At 37.5% G+C, this 14323-nt stretch overlaps 1 protein-coding gene across 1 annotated transcript; it reads left to right on the top strand.

Annotated features, from left to right (window-relative positions):
- The first annotated feature begins 4702 nt into the window (after window positions 1–4702).
- Window positions 4703–13123, top strand: LOC110451830 (monocarboxylate transporter 12-like). The gene is made up of 6 exons (XM_021500040.1): window positions 4703–4796; window positions 7414–7527; window positions 7824–7967; window positions 8227–8370; window positions 9746–10564; window positions 10923–13123. Exons 2-6 carry the CDS (start codon window positions 7467–7469, stop codon window positions 11231–11233), a joined length of 1479 nt encoding a protein of 492 aa, XP_021355715.1. The 5' UTR covers window positions 4703–4796; window positions 7414–7466; the 3' UTR covers window positions 11234–13123.
- Window positions 13124–14323: the final 1200 nt, after the last annotated feature.

Here is a 14323-nt window from a genome sequence, read left to right as displayed (position 1 = left end):
GAACTCCTAGTCCCCCTGCTGGTCTGTTGTAGGAGATGATGGACGGGGACCTCTACTAGGTTGTTGGCTTGGGAACTCCTAGTCCCCCTGCTGGTCTGTTGTAGGAGATGATGGACGGGGACCTCTACTAGGTTGTTGGCTTGGGAACTCCTAGTCCCCCTGCTGGTCTGTTGTAGGAGATGATGGACGGGGACGTCTACTAGGTTGTTGGCTTGGGAACTCCTAGTCCCCCTGCTGGTCTGTTGTAGGAGATGATGGACGGGGACTTCTACTAGGTTGTTGATGATTTTGTAGAACATGATGATCCTATTTCTCACTCTTCTATGTTCTAGTGGTTCCCAATTTAGTTGCTTAAGCATGGTAGTAACGCAACCATGGTCTCGGGAGTAGTAATTCCCTGTAGAAAATCGTGCTGCCTGTCTTTGCACGCTTTCGATTTGTTGCATTTGATGGTATTGGAATGGTGCCCAGACTACAGATGCGTATTCCAAAACTGGCCTGACTAAGGTGGTGTATACCTGGTATTTTACTGCTTGTGGACAGTTCCTGAGGTTACGTCTCAAGAATCCCACTGTTCTTGAGGCCTTGGCAGTTGTCTGATCAATGTGATCCCGCCACGATAGATCTTGGCTTATGTATACTCCAAGGTACTTTCCACCTGGAACTGTCTCCAGGGTGTGGCCATGAAGCTGGTACTTGGTGTCAACTATTTTCCTCTTCTTCGTGATGTGGATGGCGGTACATTTATCTGGATGGAATGCCATTTGCCAGTCTTTTTCCCACTTTTCTAAAGCATTCAAGTCTTCTTGTAGGATCTTACTATCGTTAGATGTTTCTATGTTCCTGTATATCAAGCAGTCATCCGCAAACAGCTTGACAGAGGAGCTCACACTTTCAGGCAAGTCGTTGATGAAAGTCAGGAAAAGTAGCGGTCCTATGACCGTTCCCTGTGGAACTCCTGAATCCACGTCTCCCTCGGTTGACTTAGCTCCTTCTACCAAAACGTGCTGCTTTCTACTGCCAAGGAAGTTACCAATCCAGCGTAGGGTTGAACCGCGGATTCCATAGTAGTGGAGTTTGTGAAGTAGACGTTGATGCGGTACCTTGTCAAAGGCTTTCGCAAAGTCAAGTAGTATGACATCCATCTGTTGTCCATTGGAAAGTCCTTTTGCAAGGTCTTTGATGGTTGCGATAAGCTGTGTTTCACAGGAACGTTTACTGCGGAATCCGTGCTAGGCGTCTGTAAGTATGTTGTGGGTCTCAAAGTGGTCCAAGATGATAGAGTGGAGAATGTGCTCACTGACCTTGCTGCAGATCGAAGTCAATGAGACTGGCCTGTAATTAGCAGCTTTACTCTTGTCTTCTTTCTTGAAGACTGGTACTACATTTTCCAGTCACCTGGAACAGTTCCGAGATTAATCGAGTCTGGTAAATGAGACGTAGGGCTGGTGCGAGTTCGTTGGTCAGATCCTTTAAAAATCTTGCTGGTACTGAGTCTGGTCCTGTAGCTTTTTGTGGCCTCAAGTTTTTTAGGAGTTTGGTTACACCTGCAGTTGAGATAGTTATGGGAGCCATAGATGGAAATGGGCTTGGTCCTTTGTCCGATATGCTGCTTATGTCCTCTTTGGTGAATACCGATTTAAATTGGTCGTTCAGGATGTTAGCTTTGGTGGTTTGATCGCTATGAATGAGGCCTTCAGTATTGCGTAATGGGCCAACTCCTGATGATTCCTGTTTCCTGCCTTTGATGAAGGACCAGAACTTCTTCGGGTTATTTCTTGCTTCTGGGCTGATGACGTCACGAACATATGTGTCATGCGCTTGTCGGATGCTCGTCTGGCATTTGGATTTCAGAAGATGGTAGCGTTTGACATCCTTCTCTTTTCCACTTCCTTTGGCTTTGTAGTATGCCCTTTGTTTCTGGCGTGTTAATCGACCATACTACAATCATACCTATAACCTTTTCAATTTGCTGAATTTGCCATATGAAAACATGCATAATTAGTGTGGTTTGACTTAACACAAAAAGTCCTTTCAGTCCTATAATAATAATAATGCTATTTCGAGGTTCTTATATACCGCTTTATCACAACCAAGTTCGTAGGTCGTCTCAAAGCGGTTTACAAATAATAATTCGTGGTTATTGTGCCAATTGTATTGGTTGGAAGCAGTTTGGTCTGGATGCATTTTGTCTTTTCCCTCCGAATGCCATTTGTATCCTTTCTCTGTGGAAGAATATTTGCCCCTTGTTTCCTGTTATGAAGGTGTCTTCTTCATGCTTACGATGAAAGGACAAGTTTGAATCAAAATAATCTCGCAGTCACATTACGGTAAAAATTAACAGGCTTTGAAGTTGGGCGACTCTCCTTCGTAATCTTCAAAGGACACGTATCAGCCTAGCGATTGGTCAGGTCCTGTGTGCAAATAACGCTGGGTATCCTTTTGTCAGCTAATAAAACTAGAACGTTGACAGGTCAGTAAGGGCCCCGTCTTGTGGCAATATATCCCCCATAATCATCAAGAAACAATCAGCCCATATAGCTGAGCTTGACGTTTGACATTTGGACTTCAAAAAGAATCGCAAGGAAGCAAAATATACATTTTAAATGAACTATAATGTTTGCTTCCACCTCCATATTTGCTGGGCTAACAGAAATGTAAATACCGGTGCAATACTCATTTGTTAGCTTTGATTTGTTTATTTCACCTTAAATACCTCCCCCATCAAGAGCCAGGGTCAAAGTCAGAGATCCACTTTGTCTTTGACCTTTGGACCCAAATGACATTGGCCTTAAACTCAGTGACCGTGATCTTTGGTCAGTTGACTTATTGTTTAATTCTGACCTACTTTTGTTTCATAATATCACAACAAAATGTTCATCAGTGAATATACAAAACTTGACCTTGAGCCTTTGGACCCCGTAACATGGACCTTTGGTCATTTGACTTCGTGTTAAGTTCTGAACAACTTTGCTTCATCATAACATAGAAAAAATGTTCATCAGTAAAAAGATACAATATTTGACCTTGACATTGACCCGGTGACCTTTACCGTTGGTCAAATGACTCCTTGTTTACTTCCGACCAACATTGCTGCAAAGTGTGATAACGAAATGTTCACCAGTGAAAATATACTAAATTTGACATTGACTTTTGAACCAGTGACCTTGACCTTAAGTCAGTTATCTCTCTGTTAAATTCCGACCAACTTCGCTTCATAATGTCCTAACAAAATGTTCATCAGGGAAAAAATACAAAATTTGAACTTGATCTTTGACCCAGTGACCATGACCTTTGGTCAAATGACTCCTTGTTTAATTCCGACTAACATTGCTTCAAAGTGTGATTACGAAATGTTCACCAGTGAAAAGATACAAAATTTGACCTTGACCTTTGACACAGTGATATTCACCTTTGGTCAGTTGACTCTTTGTTTAATTCCGACCAACTTTGCTTCATAATGTCATAACAAAACGTTCATCTGTTAAAAGATGCAAAATTTGACCTTGACCTTTGAACCTAATGAACTTGACCTTTGACCTTGACTTTTTACCTCAATGTGTCTCTTTTTTTAATTCTATTTTTTAAACGTCATAAAATGCTCATTTGTGAAAAGCTACAAAATTTGACCTTGAACTTTGACCTAGTGACCTTGACCCGATGACCTTTACCTTTGGTCAGATTAATTCTGATCAACTTTGCTTCATCAAGTCATATTCAGATTCAGATTCTTTATTACACTCTTGACACACTTGTCTGTGTAACAAGAGGTCAAAAATTCAAAACAGCATAAATGGCAGACAGGGTTAACAGTGACTAGGTGCATTGTAACATATGAATAATTATAGTTAATACGTATTAAAGTAACTCACTCAAGAATAATAATGATTAATTGCAAATTGTAAGCATATAAAGGTAATAAAGAATAAATTTATGCGATTTTAGAATAAACTGCAATTTTATGACAAGAATCAGTCATAACAAAATGTTTATCAGTGAAAAGATGTAAAATTTGACCTTGACCTTTGAACTTAATGACCTTGACTATTTTTGTGAACTGAACATCTAACCCAAGTTTCATGTAAATCGGTTAATAAATACCAAAGTTATCAGCCAGGAACAAAATGTGTGGACGGACGGACAGACAGGGTGATTACGGGGCCCTAAAAATGTTATGAGATCTATGCATGATGCATAAATATAACGTTATTTAGATAGAATGTTGATTTGGTGTAGACTAATACTATGTATGTGTACACAGGGGCATGGATCGCTTTACTTGTAATATTAAAAAATAAGGGTCTCCTGTACTAATATATGTATGTGTATACAAAAGCTCGTGGCAGCCCGCCAGTCGCCGATATATATATATATATATATGCGTTATATAGATCTTCAAATCAAAAAGGTTAATCACTCTGCACTGTACTATGTGTCATCATAATGAGGCAATTGGAATAATAGGAGGTAAAATCTGTCCCAGCTAAGCATCGACCCTCTCGAAGGTCAAGAAGCAAGAAGTCATTTCTTCCCTATGACGGACATCAGATCAATACGAGGCACAGTTACTTGGAATGTGTCACAATCATGATTTATATAATTGGTTATCTAGTACCGACAAAGGTCCTGTGATCGTTCTACATTGGTAGCTAAAAATGTAAGTGCATTTATTTGTGCCAACACCGGATTGATAATAGGCTTCAGCCTGACGGAGGTTGGCCGTACGTAAATCACAGCGCTGGTTTGCCCGATTGATGACAGTAACGTGTCTGTGTCCAAGTGTCCACGACAATGTGGTAATTATCGAAATATTTTTTATTTATAATTATAAGTTGATGATATTTCGTCAGGTGTTTGCGTCAACATTTTAGCATCCCCCCAAAGTATTTTATGTGTAAATAACGGGGGTCGTTTTTTTCAGCATGGTGCTGGGGTAACTTTATACCCTCAATTAAGTTCCGGTTAATTGACGCGTTTACAGTAGAAATTACATAAGCAAAGAACTGAGTATGCACTGTATTACTTTATATATTTTTAGAAGGCGGTCATATTTTTCATTATAGACACATTATCACAATCCCAAATACCGATATTTTTAGCTTCCAACATGTATTCAAATCACCCTTCGTCCGTGGTCCATCATTCTGTCTTGTTTGTTCAATCGTCCTTTAACAATTAAACAATTCTAGTAAGCATTATTTCTCAGAAATTTTCAAGGGATCTTTCTAAAATTTCACATTGAGATTCCTTATATGGTCCTTAGTTATGCATGTAAAATTCAGGGACTGGTCAGAAAACCAGAGATGAAGATGGCTGACAGTCGGTCATCTTGAATTTTGTTGAAATTTTTAGCTCACCTGGTCCGACGAACCATGGTGAGCTTATGTCATACCGCAGCATCCGTTGTTAGTCCGTCATCCATCCGTCTGTTAACTTGACTAGTCCTGAACGGCCCAGTAGATTTTGACTAAATCTGCTCTGGAGCATCCTTAGGCCAAGCTAGGGCACTCAATTTTGTATAAACGGTGAGTGTGGCCCTCAGGGGGCAGAGGAGTGGGACCCATCAGGAGAAATTGAGGTAAACCTTTAAAATCCTTCTGCTAGCGTAGATATTAAGGGATTTCACCCCAATTGAGCTGGAGCAATTTTGGGCCAAGGGACTCAATTTTGTATAAACATTAGGTGTAGCCCCCATGCATGAGGGCAAATTTCACTTTAATTTGGTCTGGAGCACTCTATTTTGTATAAACAGTGGCTGTGGTCCGGTAGGGGCAGAGGAGAGGGACCCAATACCGGAAATAGAGATTAAATTTTTTAATCCTCCTTGTACCTTAAAGGGATTTTATATTAATTTAGTCTGAAGCATCCTTAGGCCAGTGGGACTCAATTATGTAAAAATGGTGGGTGTGCCCCCCCCTTTGGGGTAGAAGGGTGTGACCCCATAGGGGAAATAGAGGTTAACCTTTAAAATCCTTCTTCTACCATAGGGATGAAGTGATTTCATCCCAATTTGATCTGGCGCATCCTTGGGCTAAATAAAGGCACTCTATTTTGTAACAGTGAGTGTGGTCCTCCTAGGGGCACAGGAAAGGGATCCAATATGGGAAATAAATGTAAAACTTTTAAATCCTCCTCAAATTTTAAAGATAAAGGGATTTTATCCTGATTTAGTCTGAAGCATTCTTAGGCTAAAGGCACTCTATTTTGTTTAAACGGTTGGTGTGTCTCCTCTGTGGGCAGAGAAGCATGACCCAACAGGGAATATAGAGATAAAACCTTTCTTTTTTTACCGTAGGGATTTTATCCTTATTTAGTCTGGAGCATCCTTAGGCCAAGGGGACCTGATTTTGTATAAATAGTGGGTATGGCCCCCTGAGGGCACTGAGGGGTGGGTCCACATATGGGAAATAATTAGAGTTAAATCTTCAAAATCCTTCTTCTAGAATAGGGATTACAGGATTGTATTTCAATTTTGTCTCCATCAAGTTGGTTTTTAAGTAGTTCTTGTAACTATTTCATATGTACATACAGTACCTATTATCGAGAACTTTGTACATATCCAGGTGAGCGTTACAGGCCCCCTGCGCCTCTTGTTAATATTAAGAGTTAAAGTTTGTTGGCGATTTTTCTCAGAAACTGAAAGACCTTGAGAGATCTTTCTCAAATTTCACTTGAATGATTCCAAGGGTCCCTTACAATGAATAACTAATTTTGGGACTGATCGCAAAACAAAGATGACTGACAGGCGGCAATGAATTAGGTATGTTTTAGCTAACATGACAGGAAAAAATTGGGTAGGTCATACAAGATTTATTTTGGATTTAATTTGAAAAATTTGAAGGGGGCTAAATATTTTTTTATCTTACTGAAAAAAAGTAAGTTAGTTTGGTCAGGTTTCATTTCATTTTTTCTTTTTTTGAGGGAGGCTAATTTAAGAAATAGCAAAAATCACCAAATTTATTTTTAGATCTTTTGAATAATGAAATGGTATTAAAATTTGATTTTGATGCCTGCTAATGAAAAAGAGAGGGTATGAAGTACTTGTATATATAAAGTTGTCTTGTTTGTTTGTCTATCAATATGTTTGCATCCGGTGGACAAGTTATCCCAACACTGGACGGAGTGCATTTAATAGTGATAAAATTGTTAGGGTCAGAGGTAAAACTAGGGTAGCTCGGGGTACTTGAAACATAAATTGTTAGGGTCAGAGGTAAAACTAGGGTAGCTCGGGGTACCTGAAACATAAATTGTTGGGGTCAGAGGTAAAACTAGGGTAGCTCGGGGTACCTGAAACATAAATTGTTAGCTCTCCTTGCCCAAAATCATATCCACATCGTCGGATAGCTTTTATTACCAAAAATCACAGCTGAAAACTTTCTATTGTAATTTTAAAGTTATGTTTAATCAATACAGCTTGAACACCATGTGAGGGAAATAAATTGAAAACAAAAATCAACCCACTGAAAATGGCTAATAGAAGAGAGAAAACCCCTGTTGACTCGGGATATGCCTGGGTTATACTTTTTGGTAAGTGCAGTACTTTTTGGTACCATAGTTAAATGATCAGATATGAATTTGTTAATTTCATATTTTATTGAAATCCACATTAAAAAAGCTGAACACTATACAATGAGGCATATACTAGTATTCAGATGCATCACAAAAAGGAACACTTCAGGATCTGTTGCCATATTACATGTTAACATATTGCATTGCACTTACTGTTATATTTCATTTGTTATCTGGTTCCTGATGAATATGCTTAATAACCTTAGAATTTGTATGTAATTATTTGATAAACAATCTCCTGTTATATTTGTAAGCCTGTTCCTTACTGTACATGATGTTGTCCGGACTGACCAAGGCCTTCGGAATCCTGTACACAGAGTTCCTGGAGGAGTATGATGCTGGGGCTGGAAACACCGCCTGGATCGGAAGTGTGAAACTCTTCCTCTTCTTTGGCCTGGGTAAATTTGTTCTTCTTTGTTGATTTTTAGAATTTTGGACAACGATTATGTATACATATTACAACTATAAGAAAAAAGCTTGATTAAATTAGTTGATGCCTTGAGTGTGATTGTCCAAAAACCTATTAGAAATTTTGATTACTTTATGTCGGAGATATCTAGAGTAACATATGTAAAAGATTTTCATGCTTTAGGCCCTCTGGCTTACCGCCTCGCCTGTGTGAGAACTTTTTCATTTCGGAATGTTTTAATGTTTCAGGCCCTCTAGCTAACCATCTGTGTGAGGACTTTTCGTTCCGGAAGGTAGTGATCACAGGAGGGCTCTTAATATTTCTTGGCTACTTGGTCAGTGTATTTGTGGAGCAGATGGAACTGTTGTATCTGACTATTGGTGTTGTTGCAGGTAAGTGTGGTGTTTTGTGTTGTTTATAAGGGGAAGTAATCCAGTGATACCCCTAATCATAAGGGGAAGTAATCAAGTGATCCATTAATGATAAGGGGAAGTTATCCAGTGATCCACTAATTATGGGGGAAGTAATCCAGTGATCCCCTAATAACAAAGGGAAGTAATCCAGTTATGCCACAATCATAATGGGAAGTAATCCAGTGTTCCCCTTATAACAAGGGGAAGTAATCCAGTGATCCCCTTATATAACAAGGGGAAGTAATCCAGTTATGCCTCAATCATAAAGGGAAGTAATCCAGTGATCCCCTAAAAACAAGGGGAAGTAATCCAGGTATGTCCCAATCATAAAGGGGAGTAATCCAGTGATCCCTTATAATAAGGGGAAGTAATCCAGTGATCCCCATTATCATAAGGGGAAGTAATCCAGTGTTCCCCTTATTGAAATAATGTCTCAGTATAAAAAATGCAATGTTTAAGTTATGTATACTTTATGCATTTATATATAGTACAGTTGGGAAAAGCTTCTAAAGGCTTATCTATATCGCCTTTAATGGCATTTTGATGCCCCACAATTTGATGGAGCCTATAGAGGTTTTTTAACTATCTCCATACAGACTCATCCCGTCTTAATTCAATGTCATTTCACTAGTACCTTAATTAGCATCTGGTCAAACTTTATACAGAGAGCAAGAACAAGAGAACTCACATGATGTTATGTTTCATGGCACATGTCCTAAAGTCAAGGCCAGGATCACTGTTACTATCAATAGAAAGTTGTCAATCAGTTCAGAGTCATTGCTCTTGTGATGTATTTGAAGAAGAATATATTTATACTTTTTTTTATACTTTTTTATATTTTTTTTATATATATATTACTTTTTTTGCAAATTTAAGGAGGGTAAACTCTCTATGTACCTGAAAAGTGCAAGAGACAGCTGCCTGGATTTGGTTTGGAATCAGATCACCCTGAGCTAAATTTGGACATTTGACCAAAGAATTGAATTAATAATTTGTCTATAGAATATCTTTATTACTAGAACACAAAGGATCTCCATACTTGCTATGCAGGTACATAATTAGGAGACAGTGTCATTGCATTTGACCTGACCTACAAATGTATGATTTGACCTTTGAACTACATTGTAGTTTAAGTTAATTACTTGTCTGTTGGGAGCATCAGCTTTCAATTCCATTATATGTATTGAGAACAGGTCATAATCTCATTTCACTATTATAAACAATTATCTGTCTACTGCAAAATGTTTTGCCAAAGGGAAAATAAACATATATATATGTTATTTTTGTTTAATGATAGATTTAGAGTTACACTTTTTTGCGATTTTAGTAATCATTTAGTAAATCTCTGTTGTAGGTTTTGGTTGTGGCTTTGTTTTTGCTCCTTGTGCAACAATTGTGAGTTTTTATTTCAAGAAAAGACAAGCTCTCGCTAATGGAATTGTCATATCTGGAAGTGGACTGGGCAGTTTTATTTTTCCCTACTTTTATCGGTTCATAATAGATGAATTTGGTCTCCATGGCGCCTTGTTAATTATCAGCGCGGTTGCTTTACACATCTGTGTAGGAGGAGCTCTTTTACGTCAACCACAGCAGCTTGCTAAATTTAAACATTCCTTGGACACAGTTGATGAAGAAACAACAGATCTTAACTATCAGGAATCAAGCAAAAATACAGCAAAACCGTCCAAACAAAAAGCTAAATTTGTGATAGATTTTTCCTTATTTAAGATTCCACGATTTAGTGTTTATGTGGCAGCTTTTACGATCAACATTATAGGATATGCTGGTAATTTTTCTGTCTTTCCAGCGCATGTTAAGTCGCTGGGATTCAGTGAGCAGCAAGTAGCTATAGCATTGTCAATGATAGGGGCAACGGAGATGTTTGCAAGGATCTTCTTTGGATGGTTCGCTGACAAGAAAATAGTTGAAAAGAAAACAATCGTCATTTTCTCAGCTGCTGTGAGTGGTGCAAGTGCCATTTTGATTCCCTTTCTGAGGAATTTTCCAGCCATGGTAGTGTATGGTTGTATCGTAGGGATATTCCCTGGTGCGTTCTGGAGTCTGATGGCAGTCATGATGTTGGAGTGTGTTGAACTTGAGAGACTCACCTCAGCCATGGGGGTTCTGTCCATGTTCATGTCTTTTGGAATAGTCATCAGTCAGCCAGTTATGGGTAGGTATCTGTTTTAGGGATCAGAAATGTCAATTTTCTTAAATAGCATATTGTTTCATACAGATATATAACCAGTTTTCAATTAAAGTGTGACTGTAAGTATTCTGTTATTTTTTTTTATTCTTTTCAAGTCTATACATGTTTGAAATTATTTTCAATTTAATAAAATGATAAGTTCATACCAACTCAATTGGTACTTCATTAGAATTTCATTTTAAATGTGTATTTAGAGGTCGTCATTTGAAATCCAAATTCTGGTCCTCTTGTTCATGATATATTTTTTTTATATACATTTTGACAACACTGACCTTTAAATGTTACTTAAATATGAAATGTTCTGTTTTCTTTCGTGATAAAGGATGGATCGAGGATGCTACCGGATCTTGGGACCTGTCTTTCAGGATCATGGGAATGTTCAATCTACTGTCTGGTGTATTATTTGTGTTAGAACCAGTGTTTAAGAAAATTATGCACAGTGGTATAAATTCAACAGATCATAATACAGGCGAGGAGATAGAGCTACCTGATCAAGCTAAAGAGATAGAAGTTACCTACCCGGCCAATGACGGGTCGTCACTGAAGGCAGAATCGTCTCAGGAACGTTTGTCTCTTATTTCATGTGAAGGAACTGCGCTTACAGAGTTAGGGAGTAATAATGGGAAATTTTAAGTACTGTTGACTAGAAAAATCAAACCGATGCAATAACATGTAAAGAGTTTGTGGTGTCTATGAATACTAGAAATGTGATAACGTTTAGAACAAAGCCTGTATGATCGAAAGTTTAGGTTTGAATTGATAGTGTAATTGTTATCAATATCGGAAATGAAAAAAATTGTATAAACAGGTGTGGAAATTATACAACTAAAGGAGAATTATTTTCTTCTTCGTTCCATTTCAAGCACCTGCAAATCAATATTTTTTTTATGAGATATATATTTTTGTGTGAATTTGCAAGAGAAATCTACATAAACTCAAACATATTGTGAATGTTTATACAAGGTAAAAAAAAAACAGTCTAAGGGCAGCTTATTTCATTCCTTTATCAAATTCAAATTCACCCACTTCCTGAAAACTTTCTATATTAAAAAGGATTTGCTAGTAGTGAGTCATGAGACCTAATTCAGTAGGTAACACTCTGTGATACCAAGAGGTATATATATATATATACGTATACAACATTTGATAATTTTAGATGATGGAGTATATTAATTTATTATTCTATCCCTTGGACAAAATGACTAATATAGTAGGAGCACAAGACCAGATTTCAATACACAATATTCCTTTATTCTAAAAGGTACTTGTATACAAAATATTGCAGTTGTAGGTGAAGGTGTATATGACATATATCATGGAGAATCTAATGTACCTTGATTAAAGGGCCATAACTCTGTTTATGATAGCATTAAACCCTATTTTAATAACCAACACTATGCCATCCCAGAAGGTACCTGCATTCAAAATTGACCAATGGTAGATGAGTATATAAGATATACCCCTGACAAACTACCAAGGTAATTGGTGCACAGACTGATTGATGGAGTGAAAACTGAAAGTCCTCTCCAAAAGGAGAAGTACAGAATTTTTAATTCTTTGGTAGAAAAATAGCAAACATTTATATTTGTAGAAAAAAAACCATGAGTTTAGTGGTTTACATTTATTCTCTTATTTCCACACTTTTGCAGCAATTTATGAAGTTGCACACATGATGGAGAGGAACAGCTCTCTAGTATGCAGGGAAACACATGAAACACGGTTTTATATTCAGTGTTTATTGTAATTATTAATTATCTATAAATCATATGACTGCAGTGATTTTATATAGAGAATTTATTGTAATTTAGCTCTACAGTTGTCAAATGTAGGATGCAGGGATTTTAACATTAGTATATAATCTGTAGCACGTAGGAATAGAATAATTTTATATATAGATGTTACCTTATTGAATTAGCCTTTGAACCTATTTGAATCAATGTACAGTATATTGCAGTTAATTGCAAATTGTTGAACTGCAATACAGGTAAAGAAACTTGACATTAAGAAGTGAAAGTGACCTGTTCCAAAGCAATGCACTAAGAATGGTTGAGCTCAGTTTCCAAGTAATTGATTATCCCTCATCAACTAAACTTGCATGGCTTATGTTTCTAAGGATGTTAATCACATGCGATGCTTCAGATGCTGCTTCTGACCTACATTTTACGCTTGACTGACCAGGTTAAGAACATTGGCTGAGGTCAGGCCCCATCTGCACTATGGTTAAGATTGGTTTAGGTCAATTACCAAGTAACTATATGTCCTATATCAACTAAACTTGCATGGCTTATGTTTCTAAGGATGCTAATCACATGCGATGCTTCAGATGCTGCTTCTGACCTACATTTTCCACTTGACTGACAAGGTTAAGAATATTGGCTGAGGTCAGGCCCATCTGCACTATGATTAAGAAGATTGGTTTAGGTCACTTACCAAGTAAAGCTTCTTCTACCAACGGCTTAGTGGATTTTACTTAAATTTGGTCTGGAGCATCCTTGGTGCCAAGGGGAATCAGTTTTATATAAACGGTGGGTGTGGCCCCCAAGGGGGCAGAGGGGTGAGTCATAAAAGGGGAAATAGAGGTAAAACCTTTAAAATCCTTCTGCCATAGGGATTAAAGGATTTTATCCTTGTTTAGTCTGGAGCATCTTTGGTGCCGAGGGGAATCAATTTTGTATAAGCGGTTGGTGTGGGCCCCCTGGGGGCAAAGGGGCAGGGCCCAATAGGGGAAATAGAGGTAAAACTTTTAAATCCTTCTACTACTGTTTGGATAAAGGGATTTTATCCTAATTTAGTCTGCAGCATCCTTGAACAAAGGGAGCTAAATTTCGTATAAGTGGTGGGGGTGGCCACCCTGGAGGCAAAGGGACAGGGCCCAATAGGGGAAATAGAGATAAATCCTTTGAAATCCAACTTCTACCATAGGGTTTTTCGGGATTTTATCCTAATTTTTTCTCCATCAAGTTGTTTGGTAGTGCCTGTTACTATTAGGGTTTTCTTTAAAGCAAAATGGCCACCATCTTTTGACATTTGAAGTTTGTTCTTGCTCTATCTCCAGAAATACTGGATGGATCTTTCTGAAATTTCTGATGTACATACAGTACCTACCATAGAGTTCTTATCAAGTACTTTAAACAGATCCAGGTGAGTGATACCGGCCCTCTAGTTTTTTATATAACTTTTGTTGAGAAGGAGATGAAAATCATATATTTCAATGAACAATATAATTTTACATCATAAACAGCATAGATATATGCTAATCAAAATTCTCATATAATAACAGTAATGATGTTACGAACCTTAAGTTGTTTTCACCTTCATTTTTCTTATAAAGCCAAAATTATTTTATTATATCCCAAGCAGCATTATAATATTTCTTTCATGTAACTTAAATATTTTTATTTATACATCCAATGTTTGAACAGTTAATATCTCAAAAGATGATATTAAATGTTGAATTAAACGTGTTTACAAATACGTGATAACCTTAATCATCTTTTGATTAATATACTGGACGTCTATTTCATATACCAGAAATCTTTATATTTTGTATGAACATGGAAGTGCAAACACAACACAACCCGACGTCCTCAGTTAGTGGTGCTTCATTCTTTATTTTTATTAGTACATCAATGTTTGTTGATTTTGTGTTATGTGTATGTATAGGAGCAGCCAAACATGTCACATATATATATTATCACAGGTTTTTATCATATTTCTGTTGGT

Source organism: Mizuhopecten yessoensis, unplaced genomic scaffold (assembly GCF_002113885.1).
Source record: "Mizuhopecten yessoensis strain PY_sf001 unplaced genomic scaffold, ASM211388v2 scaffold6211, whole genome shotgun sequence".
Taxonomy (NCBI): Eukaryota; Metazoa; Mollusca; class Bivalvia; order Pectinida; family Pectinidae; genus Mizuhopecten; species Mizuhopecten yessoensis.
This window is presented reverse-complemented; position numbering and strand designations above follow the sequence as displayed.